This window comes from Kryptolebias marmoratus, linkage group LG20 (genome assembly GCF_001649575.2).
Source record: "Kryptolebias marmoratus isolate JLee-2015 linkage group LG20, ASM164957v2, whole genome shotgun sequence".
NCBI lineage: Eukaryota > Metazoa > Chordata > Actinopteri > Cyprinodontiformes > Rivulidae > Kryptolebias > Kryptolebias marmoratus.
The window spans coordinates 26,457,143-26,473,013 of record NC_051449.1 but is presented as its reverse complement, the minus strand read 5'-3'; the positions used below and the strand labels follow the sequence as shown (position 1 = coordinate 26,473,013).

Below are 15,871 nucleotides of genomic sequence, written 5' to 3'. Positions count from 1 at the left end.
CTTGGGCAAGACACTTCACCCGCCTTGCCTACTGGTGGTGGTCAGAGGGCTCAGTGGCGCCGGTGTGATGGCAGCGTCACTTCTGTCAGCCCGCCCCAGGGCAGCTGTGGCTACAATGTAGCTCACCACCATCAGTGTGTGAATGGGTGAATGATTGTAGTGTAAAGCGCTTTGGGGTCCTTGGACTAGATAAAGCGCTATATAAGTGCAAGCCATTTACCACTGTCTTTCTACCGTCTGGAAACATACACACACATTCTCATACTCATACCTGCTTTTTTTTTCCCCTCCCTCCCTCTTTCATTATCTTAGTTAGTCAGTGTTACTTCGGCTGGATAGCGAGCCTGGGGTACTTTTAGATAGTTCCATACCGTTAGTCTGTATAATTAGTTATTATATCTTATTGGCTGTTAGCGAACCTTCTTTTGGTATCTCTTAGTATATTATTATTTTTGTCATTATCATATTCATATTGGCTGTTAGCGGGCCTTTTTTGGTACCTCTTAGTATTATACCACATTGATGTTTTTATTTCTATTAATTTAATTGTCCTAGCATTGGCACTGTTAGCTAGATTCTTCATGCCTTAGTTTAGTGATATGATGTTTTAGTAGTTTCGTTATCCTGTACCTTAGTTAGCATTGTCATGTTCTAGCTTAGTTATCTTGCATCTTAATTAGTGTTATCATGTTCTAGATCTTGGCTTATTTAGATTATCTCTGTGTTTGATTCTGTAACTGTGACCTTCTTAGTATTATCATATCATGTTGGCTGTTAGTGGGCCTTCATTTGGTACCTCTTAGTTTATTATTATTCGTGTCATTACCATAGTCACATTGGCTGTTAGCAGGCCTTTTTTGGTACCTCTTAGTATTATACTGCATTGATGTTTTTATTTCCCGATTGTTGTTTAGTTTAGTTTTCTCTCTTGTATATTGTCTGTAACTTTGTCTGTAATTTTGCTCTTGTGTTGTAAAGCACTTTGAGTCGCCTTGTGCTGAAAAGTGCTATATAAATAAATCTGACTTGCCTTGACTTGTCTCTGTAGCCACTTCATGACACACAAGGAAGTAAGGTATGACTTCCTCTGGGAGGGGGTTCTTCCCTTTAGGACATCCTGAGTGGATGACTTGTTGCAGCTTTGTAAGTTCAGGACAGTCTTCACGTCTGGCTTTAAAATAAGCAAACAAGATGCAATCTGGAGTGGAGAGATTTCTGCCATCTCTAAAATAAAGTCATGTTCAGAATCTTCTGCTGTATTAGTGGTGCTCAGTTTTTGGCCTACGGGTTGCACTGTGTTTTAACAAAGCAGAATCAACATTATTCATCATGCATCTTTTTGTGTCAGCGGGAGGTTCTTTTGCATCATCCTCTTTACTTAAAGTCACTGTTCCACTGATGATGTTATTCTGCAGTACTTTAATCAGCCCAGTAGTGGTGATCCAGACTTTATTTTATAGAATGATGCTGGACCTTTGTTGTTATGATTTGTTACTACTGCTGTAGATTGTAGGCAGCCAATGAACTGTAGATCAACTGTTGCATATGTGACTAGTTTAACTTTGGGTTATGTCAATGGGCTGCTTGTAGGCAGTTTTTTGTAAAAAAAAAAAAAAAAAAGATACAGAGGCTCTTGTGTCTGCTTTTCACTCATGGACCTGGGAGTTTTCTTGTGGTACTTCAATGTTCACTTTGTATGTGATTTTATCAAATGATGCAGCCTTTAGCTTAACATAATTCACAAACAGTACTGCTAAGTCAGGAAAACACACATCTCTTACTGCAGCCACAAGTGATTTGCATACTTCTGCAAAATGTCCCTTTCTTGTGCAGTTATTACATTTTACTTTGGCAACAGGACAGTTTATATCAAAAGCAAAGTGTTTATCTGATTCACATGTGAATCAGTGATGTTGCTTTTTATGACTTGCCTGTTAATGAACATAGGGTGGAGGTCCACATTTTTTAGCTGTTTGTGGCCCTCTTTTCCCTTGAAAAAAGTATTTGCAGCTTGTATGGTCTGTACAGTTGCAGGTGGACTTTACTCAGAGCTGAGACCAATGCAGCACTTTTCAGTGCTGTTTCCACTTGACAAGCGACAGTTAGGGTTTGTCCAGTGTGAGGTCCTCCTCCAGCAGTAACTTATCTTTCACAGCGCTGAGAGAAGCATTAGAAATGAGCTGATTTCTTATAAATTAACTTTCCATCACTCCAAAACCACATATTGCAGCCAGAACTCTGCAACATATTGGCTCATGGTTTCATCAGCTTATTGCACATGATGTCTAAATGCGTGTTTGTATGCCAGCAGATTACCTGTGGGAACTAAATGTTTTTCAGTTGCAGCCATGGCTTCATCAAATGTTGTACCTTGATCGGGTAATGTGTGGAACAGAAGCTGTCCCTTTGCTCCTAAACAGTGTAGTAAAATGGTGTATCTTCCAGGGACGTGCGGTCAGGGGAGGCAGGTAAGGCAGAGCCTCCCCTGTCATTATGACAAGAAAAAAAATAATCATAACATAAAATGAATATTATTTGTCCACTGATCTTTATGTATGAGTAATTTTTGAACATTTTTATGGTCTAAATCGCATTTTTATAGTCAAAATCGCTGAAATTGCATATTTCCTGTTCAAATACGAGGGTGAAACGCGAGGTGCGGCAGCAGCGAGCCGAGCTTCACCTCTGATTGCACAATCCATCACAAACTGGGCTGATACATGCAATTCGCCCATGCCTGTTGCCGTACTGCTGCATGTCGCCAATATAATGGTTTATATAGCCTGATTTTCCACAGTCTGGCTAATGTCTTTAACCATATACGTTTAATGTTTGTTAGTAACATATTTAGTTTTGCTGAGGGGACATAAAACCACGGTGAAAAGGCGAAGGGTGAGGCAGGCAGTACTCTGCCGCACTGAAGGGGGCGCACGTGAGCCAACGGGAGCTTGTTGCTGCTGTCCTTTCACGCAGAGGCCAGTGACAGTCACGTGCACTGCTGCCAGCCGTTAAGTTTTGTTTTGCTTTATCGGACTGCCAAAACGGTAATTGTAACATTTTTTCTTATCTTATCCTTAATACTACTATGTGTGCGCGCGTGTGCGCGTGTGCGCGTGTGCGCGCGCAAGCGTGTGTGTGTGAGTGAGTGAGTGAGAGACGGAGAGAGAGAGAGAAAGAGAGAGAGAGAGTGTGTGTGTGAAGAACGCTGATGAGATATGAAATAACCAGTAGCCAATTGAATAAGCTACCCTTTTGGATTTATATATTTGTAAATCTGACTCTCATTGCCTCACCAACCATGAACCTCACCGCACGTCACTGGTATCTTCCTTCATTTTGCCACTTGTCACAGGTAGCATTTATGATGAGCATGTAATTCTCAAACATTTTCCTCTTCCTTGTAAACAGAATGGGAGGCTTACTGACATGATGCGGGAATGGCGGTGGACTTGATACTGCAGTGCTTATCCTTTGTTGCCAATTTCATTGTGGTAGTTGTAAACAAAGAAGCGAAGCCACCGGTAAAACTGACAAACTTTATTATGAATGTGCCATCAGGTCAGACACCATTACAGAACTGCTTCACTCTCTACCAGTCTTATCCTTCGAGACATCTCTACTTTACTGTCTCTTCTGCCCTACGATGTCACAGGAGTGCCATCTAGTGACCAAAAGTAATAACAGTAACATACACTCACTGGCCACTTTATTAGGTACACCTGTCCAACTGCTCATTAACACAAATGTCGAATCAGCCAATCACATGGCAGCAACTCAGTGCATTTAGGCATATAGACATGGCCAAGATGATCTGCTGCACAGAGCATCAGAATGGGGAAGAAAGGTGATTTAAGTGACTTTGAACGTGGCATGGTTGTTGGTGCCAGACGGTCTGCTCTGAGTATTTCAGAAACTGCTGATCTACTGGGATTTTCACGCACAACAATCTCTAGGGTTCACAGAGAATGATCAGAAAAAGAGAAAATACCCAGTGAGCGGTAGTTCTGTGGGCGCAAATGCCTTGTTGATGCCAGAGGTCAGGGGAGAATGGCCAGACTGGTTCAAGCTGATAGAACGACAACAGTAACTCAAACAACCACTCGTTACAACCGAGGTATGCAGAACATCATCTCTGACCAAACAACACGTCAAACCTTGAGGCGGATGGGCTACAGCAGCAGAAGACCACACCAGGTGCCACTCCTGTCAGCTAAGAACAGGAAACTGAGGCTACAATTTGCACAGGCTCACCAAAATTGGACAATAGAAGATTGGAAAAACATTGCCTGGTCAGATGAGTCTCGATTTCTGCTGCGACATTCGGATGGTGGGATCAGAATTTGGCATCAACAACATGAAAACATGGATCCATCCTGCCTTGTATCAACGGTTCAGGCTGGTGGTGGTGCAATGGTGTGGGGGATATTTTCCTGGCACACTTTGGGCCCATTAGTACCAACTGAGCATTGTGTCAACGCCACAGCCTACCTGAGTATTGTTGCTGACCATGTCCATCACTTTATGACCACAGTGTACCCATCTTCTGATGGCTACTTCCAGCAGGATAACGCGCCATATCATAAAGCGCAAATCATCTCAGACTGGTTTCTTAAACACAACAATGAGTTCACTGTACTCAAATGGCCTCCACAGTCACCAGATCTCAATCCAATAGAGCACCTTTGGGATGTGATGAAACAGGAGATTTGCATCATGGATGTGCAGCTGACAAATCTGCAGCAACTGCATGATGCTATCACGTCAATATGGAACCAGACTCTATGAGGAATGTTTCCAGTACCTTGTTGAATCTATGCCACGAAGGATTAAGGCAGTTCTAAAGGCAAAAGAGGGTCCAACCCAGTACTAGCAAGGTGTATCTAATAAAGTGACCAGTGAGTGTAAATGCATTAACTGTGTTAACTTCAGAACACAACAGCCTTTAGTTTATCAGATCTCTAATATGGAGAAGTCTGACTTGCAGAGGACAAAATGAATTAGTCTGTATTTATCAGTTTCGATCCATTCACACATTCTATCAACTAAACTAAATGGAGCTGCTCAGTAACGTCACTGACAAAGAAAAACAGGTTGTTTAGAAGTGTTCCTGTATGTTTTACAAAGTAACCACTGTGAATGAGGAAAGTTTACAGCTTCTTTACAGCCCTGGAGTTTGGGAAAAGTGGTCAACTGGTTGTGTTGTGTTTAAGAAACCATGGGAAATTGTCAACTATTTATTTTGATCTAACAGCAATTTACTAGTCCAAATGTGACCAAGCTCAATTGCAGCTAAATTTTTTATGTTTCTGGTGGATTTCAAAGATCCTATTTTCTGTGCATAGCTGGAAGCTGGATTAATGAAGTGGCTAACAGAATAATAAACTCCAGCATGAGCTGATCATCATGTTTTGCTCCTTGTATTATTAGTATTATTCACATATTTGTGCAAACTTGTGACAGGTAAACTGCAAAAACTAGCCTTTTCTGCTGTTATGAAAATTGGTAAAATTAATTTCCATGTTATTTTGGTCAAAGCTACAAAGAGCCGCTGCAGAAATGTAGTCTTAGAGCCGTAGGTTGCAGACCGCTGGATTAAGCTTTTGAATTGTGGAATCCACACCTCAGTGGCAGTAAGTAAAGTCCACTTACCTTCACAGTTTGAAAGAGGGTGCACCTTACCTTTAACATGAGCACATTTTTGATCACAGATAAATAACATCTGGGATGTCCTGGGATATCTGGCACTGAAATATTAGTACTAAATTGTTTGTGTTGTGGAGAGGGGTTTCTATTAGCCTGGCTTGCTTGTCAAAATCAGTTTGGTATCTTAAGAAAGAGGAAGTTACATCCAGGCATCTTTGTTTTACTCGTTTAGCCTTTTCTTCTGTAAGTGAGCTTCTGATTGCGCTACAAAAACTACAAGTAATTGGCATGTGTAAAAGTAATATTCATGTAAATGCGAAGATTCAATTTATCTTACCAAAACACTGCTGTATCAATATGACAACTGTTACTTTTCCTGACAGTGGTCACAATGTTATGGCAAATCAGTGCAAAGAAAAAAAAGATAAAGTTGCTGAACGTTGTTTTGTTTTTCATACAGTTCCAACATTTTGTTATCTGGGGTTGTAAGATATGATGTTCAGAGACATCTATCCCATAATATGAAAGGTGGATGGTGGGGTCTTACCGTGCCATATGGCTCCGTGTCCATCCCACAGAGTCGCCAGTGTTTTTCTGGCTCCATCCCACAGGTTGTTGCAGTAAGCCTCTTTCAGCTGGTTCTTCCTCTAACAAAAGCAAAGAATCAAACAAATATTGTTATGGCTTATATAGGCAAGACAAGGAAAATTTATTTGTATAGCACATTTTAGCAACAGGGCAACTCAAAATGCTTTACATACACAACTGAAAACATAATATAATACAATATTTTAAAAAATATTTACAATATTTTTATATGTAATATATTACAATATTTTTTCAGGTGCTGGCTGTTGTTGATTCATATACTTCTTACATTGCTGATGTCTGTTCAAATATGAATTTTTCTAGTAAGTTTACTTATTTCATGCTTAAAAGAAAGGTCATGTAACACCAAGATCACTACTGTGAAGAGTCTGCTTTGAACAATAAAACATGGCAGCTTCCATTAAATGCTTCCTACTGGCTTTAATTCCCAAAAGATAAGAGAAGGCAGGAACAGTTGGCCTAATCGTATGTCTATGGGCCTGGCTCTGTGCTGCTTCTAGTGGTCCTATGGACAGATCCTCCCATCTCCCAGTTTCATCAGGGTTATGTTTGGCCTCGTGGATGTTTCTCTGATGCTCTCCAGGCTCTCTACCACCTGCTTTCAACTCTCACTACAGATGTTGTCGGCAAACATAGTCCATGGGGACTTCCTACCCATTCCCACCTGTGGGTGTGTGGGTGGGTGAGGAATCCAACCCCACCGTGAACCCATCCAGGGTTGGGCATCATTTGAATTTGAATGATTTTGATTCCTCATTTTGATTCTGGTTCCTGAGGATTCTCGATTCTGATACTTTCAAGAGACAGTATATGCTGTAACCTTTCTGTGGCACTCTTCAATTTGTTACACCAACAGCTTTTACTTTGACACTATGGTGAACAGAGGAGCACATCACAGAGTCTGATCAACTGCCTGGCTAAACCACTGACCCACCATTTTACGTTGAGTATAACTTGTTAGATGCCTCAGTGTTGATATAAGACATTTTATTGTTTTACTTTCTTGATTCTGACTGCAGTACAGTGCTAGGCTAAGACCATTATTTGTCGGTCTGAACCTCAAACAGACGCTAGAGCTCCATGTTCAAAAATCACCTCATAGTTTTGACTCAAACACACTAAAACTGACTAAACTTAACACTAAACACTACATTACACCCTAACTATAAAATCCAAACACGATAAATATCTCAAATCTCATTACACACTCCCACGCTCACCGTTTTTTTGTCACCACCAAACTTCCTTTAACTTTTGAGCCTCTTTCTTCTTCTTCCTGTAAATTTTTTTGGCACTTGACTAATAAGACGGAAGATGGGGGAATTTTCTTCCCGATATTCTCAGTTATCGCTGTGGCCTCTCAATACGTACTTCAAATATGGCGAGGATTTTCAAAAAAAGATGTGATGTGAATAATTTATCAAACTCTGATTTTTCTTGGCCTATCGACACAGTTTAAAAACTGGTGTAAAGTTCAAAGTCTGTACTTTTGACACAAATTGAAATGGAGTCTCAGAGGGCGGATCTTTCGCACTAGAGAGATTTAAATTGGTCATGTGACTTAGACGCACTGGTGTGCCACACTTTTGATTGCTGCCGCAACTTCCCATGGTTGCACACACACTTCATGCTGATTCCTCTTCATTGTTGTTCTGAGGATTCTTCTTCCAGGTATTGAAACTAGGAATTGAAATTGAAAAATTTGAACGATTCCGGGAGCATCGGAATGTTAGTCCAATCAATTCTCAAGACTCAATGCCCAACCTTAAACCCATCGGCTACTCCTGATGCATAACTCACACCCGTCTTTGCCCTTGTACATGTCCAGCCCTACTCTCACATCCTTCTCCACAACTATTTGTCTGAATGCTCTTTTTTTTTACACTTTATTTTTTTATTGAAAATGATTATACAGAACAAACACCAACTAGAGAGATAAATAATAATCACAACAGGACTATAAACAGTGTCCAGAACAGATAGGTCACCAAGTGAAGAAGACAGCAATACAAAGAGATAAAACTAAAACAGACAAATTAAGGCAAACGGGTTACATTTTACATAAAGTTTCATGAAGAGTCCAACAGTTGGGGGTTTCCCTCCAGCTTTACCAAGTCTTGCCAACCCCCACAGCACCAATCCACTCCTACCACCCCAAATAATGAACAAATAAGGCTCAATTTACTTTCGAATTCCTATAAATCAACCATTTCAACCAATATTTTTGGATTTTGTCTTCCTGTAGTCTGAGGGAGAAGGTAAGCATTTCCATTTCGTATATTTCTTCTACCGTGGCTGACCGTCTGTGGGCTCCCACTAAGCCAATTTCTTGTTATTGATTTCTTTCCTGCTATCAATAGTATTTTCAAAAGGTACTTATCCTGAATGTTAAGTTCATTTGGTAAATTACATAAATATATAATTTGAAACTTGTGCTCAATTTCGAAACCAAGAATTACTCTTATCTCTTTAACTACATTTAACCAGTAGGAGTAAACCAGTGGGCAGCCCCAGAAAACATGAAAGTGGGCAGTCATCACGTTGCCACATCATCTCCAATAATGCCCCAATTCAGCTCTGCCAGTATGAGAGAATGTTTTTTTGGGGGTTATAAAAAACCTGACAATATTCTTCCATGAAAATCCCCTCCAGTGTCCTGAGCTAGTGGTGGTAGAGTTGATTTGGCATATGTTTAGCCACTCATCCTCTCTCAGTGTTATTTTTGCCTCCCTTTCCCATGTATTTTTGATATATAATGTTGATGTTTTTTTGTTGGCTTCTAGGCACACATATAGTCTGGACAGCCTCTTTTTGTACGATTTAAGCATCTATAAAGATATTAATGAGGTCCTGGTCTGTGGTGATTGGTGGTTTGTGTGTGTGTGAGCGCTTCCTGGTGGGCGTCTCCTGAGCTGGTGACGGACGCCTCATCACCACTCCTCTCACACCTGTGACTGATCAGGCTGATGGGAGTTGGAGGAGTATTTAAGGCTGCAGTGAGGACCAGATCAGCGCTGGAGCATTGTTTACCATTCGGTAAAGTGCAGAGCCTGTGAGAGACTTAGCTGTGTTTTTTGTGTACTCCCTGTTGTGATCTTAGTCTGTTTTTGTATCTGCAAACCTGTGTTCAGGATTACCCATCCATCTGGAACCAGTCTGGTCTGCCTTCTACTGCCTGCCGCCTAGTTAAGTACTCACCTGCTCAACTGAACCTACCTGTTCCTGCAACTACTGCCTCCTGGATTCCAAGACTAGTCAGTTGTCTTAAGAATCATCACCTTACCTGCACTCGGGAAATAATCACCTCACCTGGACCTCGCTCTCTGGAACCTACACCGGACCATCGCTGGGCAAGGATCAATTTCGTCATCTCTTCTGTGTTCTGGACTCTTCCCTGTTCAGTAAGAACTATCACACGGAATATTACCTGTGCCATACCTGCTGTTCCTCTCTTCACCGATCCCATACTCCCCTCATTCTCCGTTCCTCAGGTCCTGGCTCCGGTTCCCCTCTGTAAATATTCCTTGGCACTGTAAATAAATTCACTTCCCGTTACCTGGTGGTTTCTGCGTCTGTCTGTGGCCGAACTGCTCGCTTGGGTATATCTGAAACCTGACACTGGTCATTTCTTTCCCCTATTTTAATGTTTTTGGTGCCTGAGCTGTAAGTATCTGAAAAAGTCTTGTTTGTTAAGGTGAAATTTTTCCTGCAACTGTTGGACACTTTACCAGATCAGTTCCAGAGGAAATAACACAGTACGATGTAATGCCTTTTCTGGTCCATTCTTTGAACCTCAAAATCTATTTGGACTGGCACAAAATCTCTATCATGCTCAATCCATCTTAATAACCGTGTTTTCCTCTCTAAGAGTGGGTTGCGGGACTCTTTAAACCAGATGCTGAGAGGGACTTTTGTAGAAACACACAACTCATCTATATATGTGGTCTTGAGGTTTTTATCCCCCATCAGAGCTTGTAGGGGAATGTCAATTTGACTTAATTCTAGGTCTTTCCATTTGGCTTCATACCCTTCTTCACACCAGTAAACCGCAAACTGCAGTTGTGCTGCTTTGTAGTAGTTTTCCAAACATGGGAGTGACATTCCTCCTTTACCTCTTGGTAACTGTAACGTTTTATAGCGTACCCTTGGTTTCTTATTCCGCCATATAAACCTAGAGATTGTCCAGTTCCACTCATTGAATTGCTTGGTAGGGATTTCTACTGATAAACATTGGAAAAAATATAACAGTTGAGGTAAAATTATCCTTTTTATGATTTCTATTTGGTTGTACAAGTCGAGGGTCAGGGGAGCCCACCTTTTTAGTAATATTAATGCCTAAATATTTTATAGTTTTTGTGTTACAATTATATTTGAAATGATTACTTATATCCTCTCGGGTGAGTAGTTGAAGCACAGGGTCTGGGGTTTTCCAATATTTAATTTATAACCTGAGTGAAGACCAAATTGGTGGAGGCAGGGCATGAGGTTAGGTAGACTGGCATCTGGGCCAGATAAGGTCACCAGGACATCATCAGCGCATAGACATGTTTTATATTCTCTTCCTTTGAATATGATTCCCTTGATTTCTGGGTCTTCCCTAATTTTTTGAGCAAGTGGCTCTATGAAAAGTGCAAAGAGAATTGGGCTCAGAGGGCATCCTCGTTCCAGAGGGAATGTGCCTGAAAGGCCGCCGTTTATTTTGATCAGAGCTACTGGCGAATTATATATTGATTTCAAACAACTTATAATTGTGTTAACAAAGCCAAACCGTTGTAGAACCAGATATAGGTACTCCCTCCGTACGGAGTCAAAGGCTTTTTCAGCATCAAAGCTAATTGCTAAAGATTTCAGGGTCTTTAGTTTCAATATGCTTCTGCTCTAGAGTATTTAGCTGTTTAGTCAGGTCACTGAATTGCTCAGATTTCTCTTTCTTCTTCCTTGATGCCCACATTATAGTTTTCCCACGCAGTACTGCTTTTGCCGCATCCCATAATATACTTGGAGACATTTATATGCTGTTATTAAATTCTACATATTCCATAAATTCCTTGTTAGTAAATTCTTCAAATTTGTTATTGTTTAACAGAGCTGTGTTAAGTCTCCATGTTGTTACCTTAGGGTGGGAATCTAAATATAATTTCATATATACCCTGGAGTGATCTGACACATCCCTAGTGCCAATGCTTCAGTCTAGAACCCTATATCTGTCTGCTCTAAACATGAAAAAGTAATCAATTCTTGAGTAAACGGCATGTGGGTGAGAGAAAAAGGTGAACTCCTTAGCCAATGGATGGCATTCCCTCCAGACGTCAATTAAACCAATCTTTCTAGTCATTTTTTTAAGATACAGTGATTCCGAGTTGATTTGTTTTTAAGGGTTTGAGGAGTCCAGGGAAGGGTGCAGTTGAGCATACCAATCCCCTCCACAAATCAAAACTTCATAGGTTTCTGCCAGTATGAGATCAAATATTTTATCAGTAAATGTTTTGTCATGCCCTGGAGGTCTATATACATTAATTAAAGTTACTTCATTTGAATCTAACAATCCTCTCACCAAAACAAAACGGCCTTCTTTGTCTGTAATTTGTTTGGATACCTGGAAGTCCACATTATTTGCAACTAGTCTGCTAGGACAGGTTTGCTTTCAAAGCAGGATGATTAAAAACCCAGAAAGCCTCTTCTACTAACTTTTAAACTCTTAGTACATAAGGTTCAATAGTTAACAAACAGAAGTCACACTGTTTTACCATTTAAAGTATTTCTTCCCTAGTTACTGCTATTAGTAGCAATACTTAAATTAACACTTTATGTAACAGATACTTGATAGGGAAAAACCTGGTACTTATAGGGTACATGTGTCACATCCTATATATTTAAAGCTCGGGGTACAATGACCTAAGATTTTGGGTATATCAGATAGTTTGATACCAAAATGTTACTGGCAATCCTAACATACCCTAACTTTTTTGTTATCTTCTAAAGACAGACTGCTGAAACAATTGATAAAAGCAAAGGTACGAACTTATTCAACCCTAGCATCATAAATATAGTCATTAACTTGCTGCTCACTCCAAATTGATTTAGCTTGCAGAGGATGTGCAGTCTTTGCAGTGCATTTTTACAGACAATTACAATTTACAATTAGTATTGCCACGCCCCTAGTATGTCCATTTGAGAGGAAAGAAAAAAATGTCTTTTTAAACCCCATTTTTTTTTAGTTTGTCATGGTTCTCTTCTGTTAAATGGGTTTCTTGCCAGAAGATAATTTGTTGCTGTTCTCTCTTCATCTTAGCTATGAGCTTTACTCTTTTGATTGGATTTTGTAACCCGTGAACATTAATAGTTATAAATTTATATTGCTGTTGGAACATAAATCTTTAAATGAATGAATCCCTCTAACTTACACATCCAAGGCAACCTTAACATTAAAACCTTTATAAAGAACAAAAACAAAAAACTTAAAACTTGAAAACAAAGAGAACGACTTCCAAAACAAAATGACTCATTAAGGAGTCCAGGACAAAGAGAAAAGTCCTCATGAAACTCTTTTCATGGGGGGCCTCTCCAGTGCAAACTGAAATAGCTCAGTATGAGTATAAGTTCAGTGCACAATCAGAGCCTTTAAACCAGCTCCCAAAACAACGGTCATGTATTATCTATATATATTCCACTTTTAGTAACGTGTTTCTTGTTAAATATATGCGAGATTAGTATAATAATGTCTGACAGTGTCTCTTTACAAAAATGTTCCATTCTTAGTCCACAGGCTGGATCAGATCACTGTGAATGTTTATCTTACCACCTGGGTTTTAATGAGCGGTGCCTAACTTGGGGAGGCGGCTGCGTCCCCCGTCTCATGACGAAATCCGCTGAGTTTTTTCCTTGCTCTCTCTCCGTGCGCATCCGGATTCCGTCGTTTGGCCTCCACCGTCTCCCAAGACAGACTGTCCAATTTCTTCATCAGTGCTGCCGTGGGGGGACCCTCGTTGCTGCTGCACTCAGGGACGAGACCCCTCTTCTGCAGGTCCTTCATAGGGTCCATCGCACTGTTGTATTAGACCGGGTTACTGTCATAAAACACCCGGAGCTTGGCTGGCGGCGGGGTTTGGAAGCAGAGACCTTTTTCTTTCAGGAGTTTTCTGATAGGGGCGTAAGCCTTCCTCTTCTTTTGGGTCTCTGCTGGATAGTTCTGGTCGAAATAAACCCGCTGCTGATTGAGGCGGATCTCTCCTTTCTTCCACGCAGTGCGAAGCATCAAATCCCTGGTGCTGAATGCCAGAAAGTAGATCACCACGGAGCGGGGGGTCGCATTTTGCGGTGGTTTAGGACCCAAAGCCCGGTGGCAGCATTGTGTAGCTAGGTCGGTATCCTGAGATGACAGCTCAGTCTTAATAAAACGGTCCATAAACTCCAACAGGTTGTCTCCCTCCGTATCCTCAGGAATCCCGTACAAACGGATGTTGTTTCGCCGTGATCGTGTTTCTAAGTCGGTCAGCTTAGCTTGAATTTTATCTTGGTTGCTTATAGCTTGAGACATAACCTCTTTACACATTGTAACGACTCCTTCGCTCTCTTTTTGTTCTCTTTTATTTCCGACACGATTTCGTTTAGCTTTCCATTGATCTCCTCTTGGAAACTTTTTAAATCTCTCTTCATGTCGGTTAAGAAGTTGTCACGAAAGCAGCACAACTCTTCCTTCACGTCTGAACGAATGGCTACAATTCCTTTGTGGATAGCTCCGAAGCTAGCTTCAAAGCCTTCCATAGCCATGTGCTGGTCGCTCTCGTCGACTAGATCTTTGAAAATTCTCTCTCACGTGTTTCTTGTGTCTGTTTTGATGGTAAATGGTAAATGGCTTGCACTTATATAGCGCTTTATCTAGTCCAAGGACCCCAAAGCGCTTTACACTACAATCATTCACCCATTCACACACTGATCTCAGGTAAGCTACATTGTAGCCACAGCTGCCCTGGGGCGGGCTGACAGAAGTAAGGCTGCCATCACACCGGCGCCACCAAACCCTCTGACCACCACCAGTAGGCAAGGCGGGTGAAGTGTCTTGCCCAAGGACACAACGGCTGAGACAGCCAGAGCGGGGGTTCGAACCAGCAACCCTCCAATCACAAGACAAACCCCTACCTCCTGAGCCACTGCCACCCCAGTTTGATTTACCGTTACTTTTTGATGCTTTCCCCCTTTTCATCATAAGTTAATCAGTTTTAGAAGGTTAATTCAACTCTGGCAAAGGGGGATTAGTCAACCGGTTGGGAGCTCTGGTTCAATGCGTCCACTCACCTCCACGCCATAACCGGAAGTCTCTGAATGCCCTTTAATACCTGAACTGCACATTTGTGATCTGTGCTGGCAAAACGAGTCATAATGACAAATCTTTCAATAATAAGTTGTTATTTTCAAATTCTGCATCTCAAAAGTTCCAATCGAAATGCAGTTTGCTGGAATCTGGCGATTTATCACCTGGTTTATTAACAAGCAAGTTTTGTTTGTGCCAGTTTAGAAACTTTATTTTTATTGATCTAGAGAGATGTCAATGGGAATTCCAGACTTTTATTTAAAAAGAGGAATCCCCAAATCCCAAATTAAAAGGATTATTCTAGAAGACATATCCATACCAAAACTAGAAAACTACTTTAAAAGGTAGATTAGGAAGATTATATGCTATTTTAGTTACTGGGATCACTAAATAGTTTCTTTATGGAGTCCTTTTTTTGCAAATCTCCCTTAAATCAAAAATCATTATTTACACATTTTTTGCTCTGCAGCCTGTGCTCATTCCAACTAATTTTGTCAGTATGTGTCACATTTGCAAAATCAGACATTAATATATTATCTCATGCCACATCTGTAAATATCTGTGACAATACAACATTTGCGCATTTACACAATATAAAAAATATTTGCACATTCTGAAACAGTAACAATAAAACAAAAACAACAAAAACTATTTGTACCTTACATTCTGACTAATTTCCCATTTTTCTTACTTAGGAGTTAAGTGTGTTTCTTTATTTTAGTCTAATTTAATGTTTAATGCAGTTGTGTGAAGGGAATTCAAAGTAAGATGCCCACTGTAACCACAGTTTTGCATGTATATGACAAACTTTTTGAATCTTGACTCTAGAGTTCAATGTTTATACAGTGAAATATGTAGAATTTGTGTTTACGTACCTTATAAACATGAAGAAAGAGTATAGAGAGGTAAAGGAGAATAACGATGAGGGCTGGCACAATAAAGACAACAATGAGGGGGGTGAAGACCCACAACAGATATTCCAGAAAACTTAGGTAGTCCTCCATCTGGTCAAGGCCGGCCCATTCTTCCCAGACACGAAACAAACACACCTGTCAACCAAAACAAACAGGTGAATAAAATATCAATATCTACATCCCATCTGTAGGAAGATGACTCTCAGTGGGTGAAAACCTCACTTATACAGTTGGCTTACAGTGTTGGCTTACAGTGGCTTACATTACCATTTTGTCTGTCTGGATCTGGAAGTCCCACAGGATCTTACCTCGGTCATTCTCCACTACCTTTGGGGGTGTTCCCCACTTTGATCTCGGGGCTTCCAGTCCAAATTCTGCACAGATGTTTCTGTAC

The 15,871-nt window shown here is 40.7% G+C and overlaps 1 protein-coding gene across 5 annotated transcripts in view; it reads right to left on the bottom strand.

Moving 5' to 3' along the window:
- Nucleotides 1-15,871, bottom strand: part of tmem68 (transmembrane protein 68) — a 53,698-nt gene that overhangs the window by 28,812 nt on the left and 9,015 nt on the right. For 2 of the 5 annotated variants that reach the window (XM_037982005.1, XM_037982007.1), the window contains exons 3-4: nucleotides 15,439-15,612; nucleotides 6,191-6,290 (exon numbers count right to left, since the gene is read on the bottom strand). In XM_037982005.1, coding sequence (XP_037837933.1) covers nucleotides 6,191-6,290; nucleotides 15,439-15,612 — 274 coding nt within the window. Of the gene's footprint in view, nucleotides 1-1,030; nucleotides 1,168-6,190; nucleotides 6,291-15,438; nucleotides 15,613-15,871 lie in introns of all 5 variants that reach the window. The other 3 variants (XM_037982006.1, XM_037982009.1, XM_037982008.1) reach the window with 2 other exon arrangements.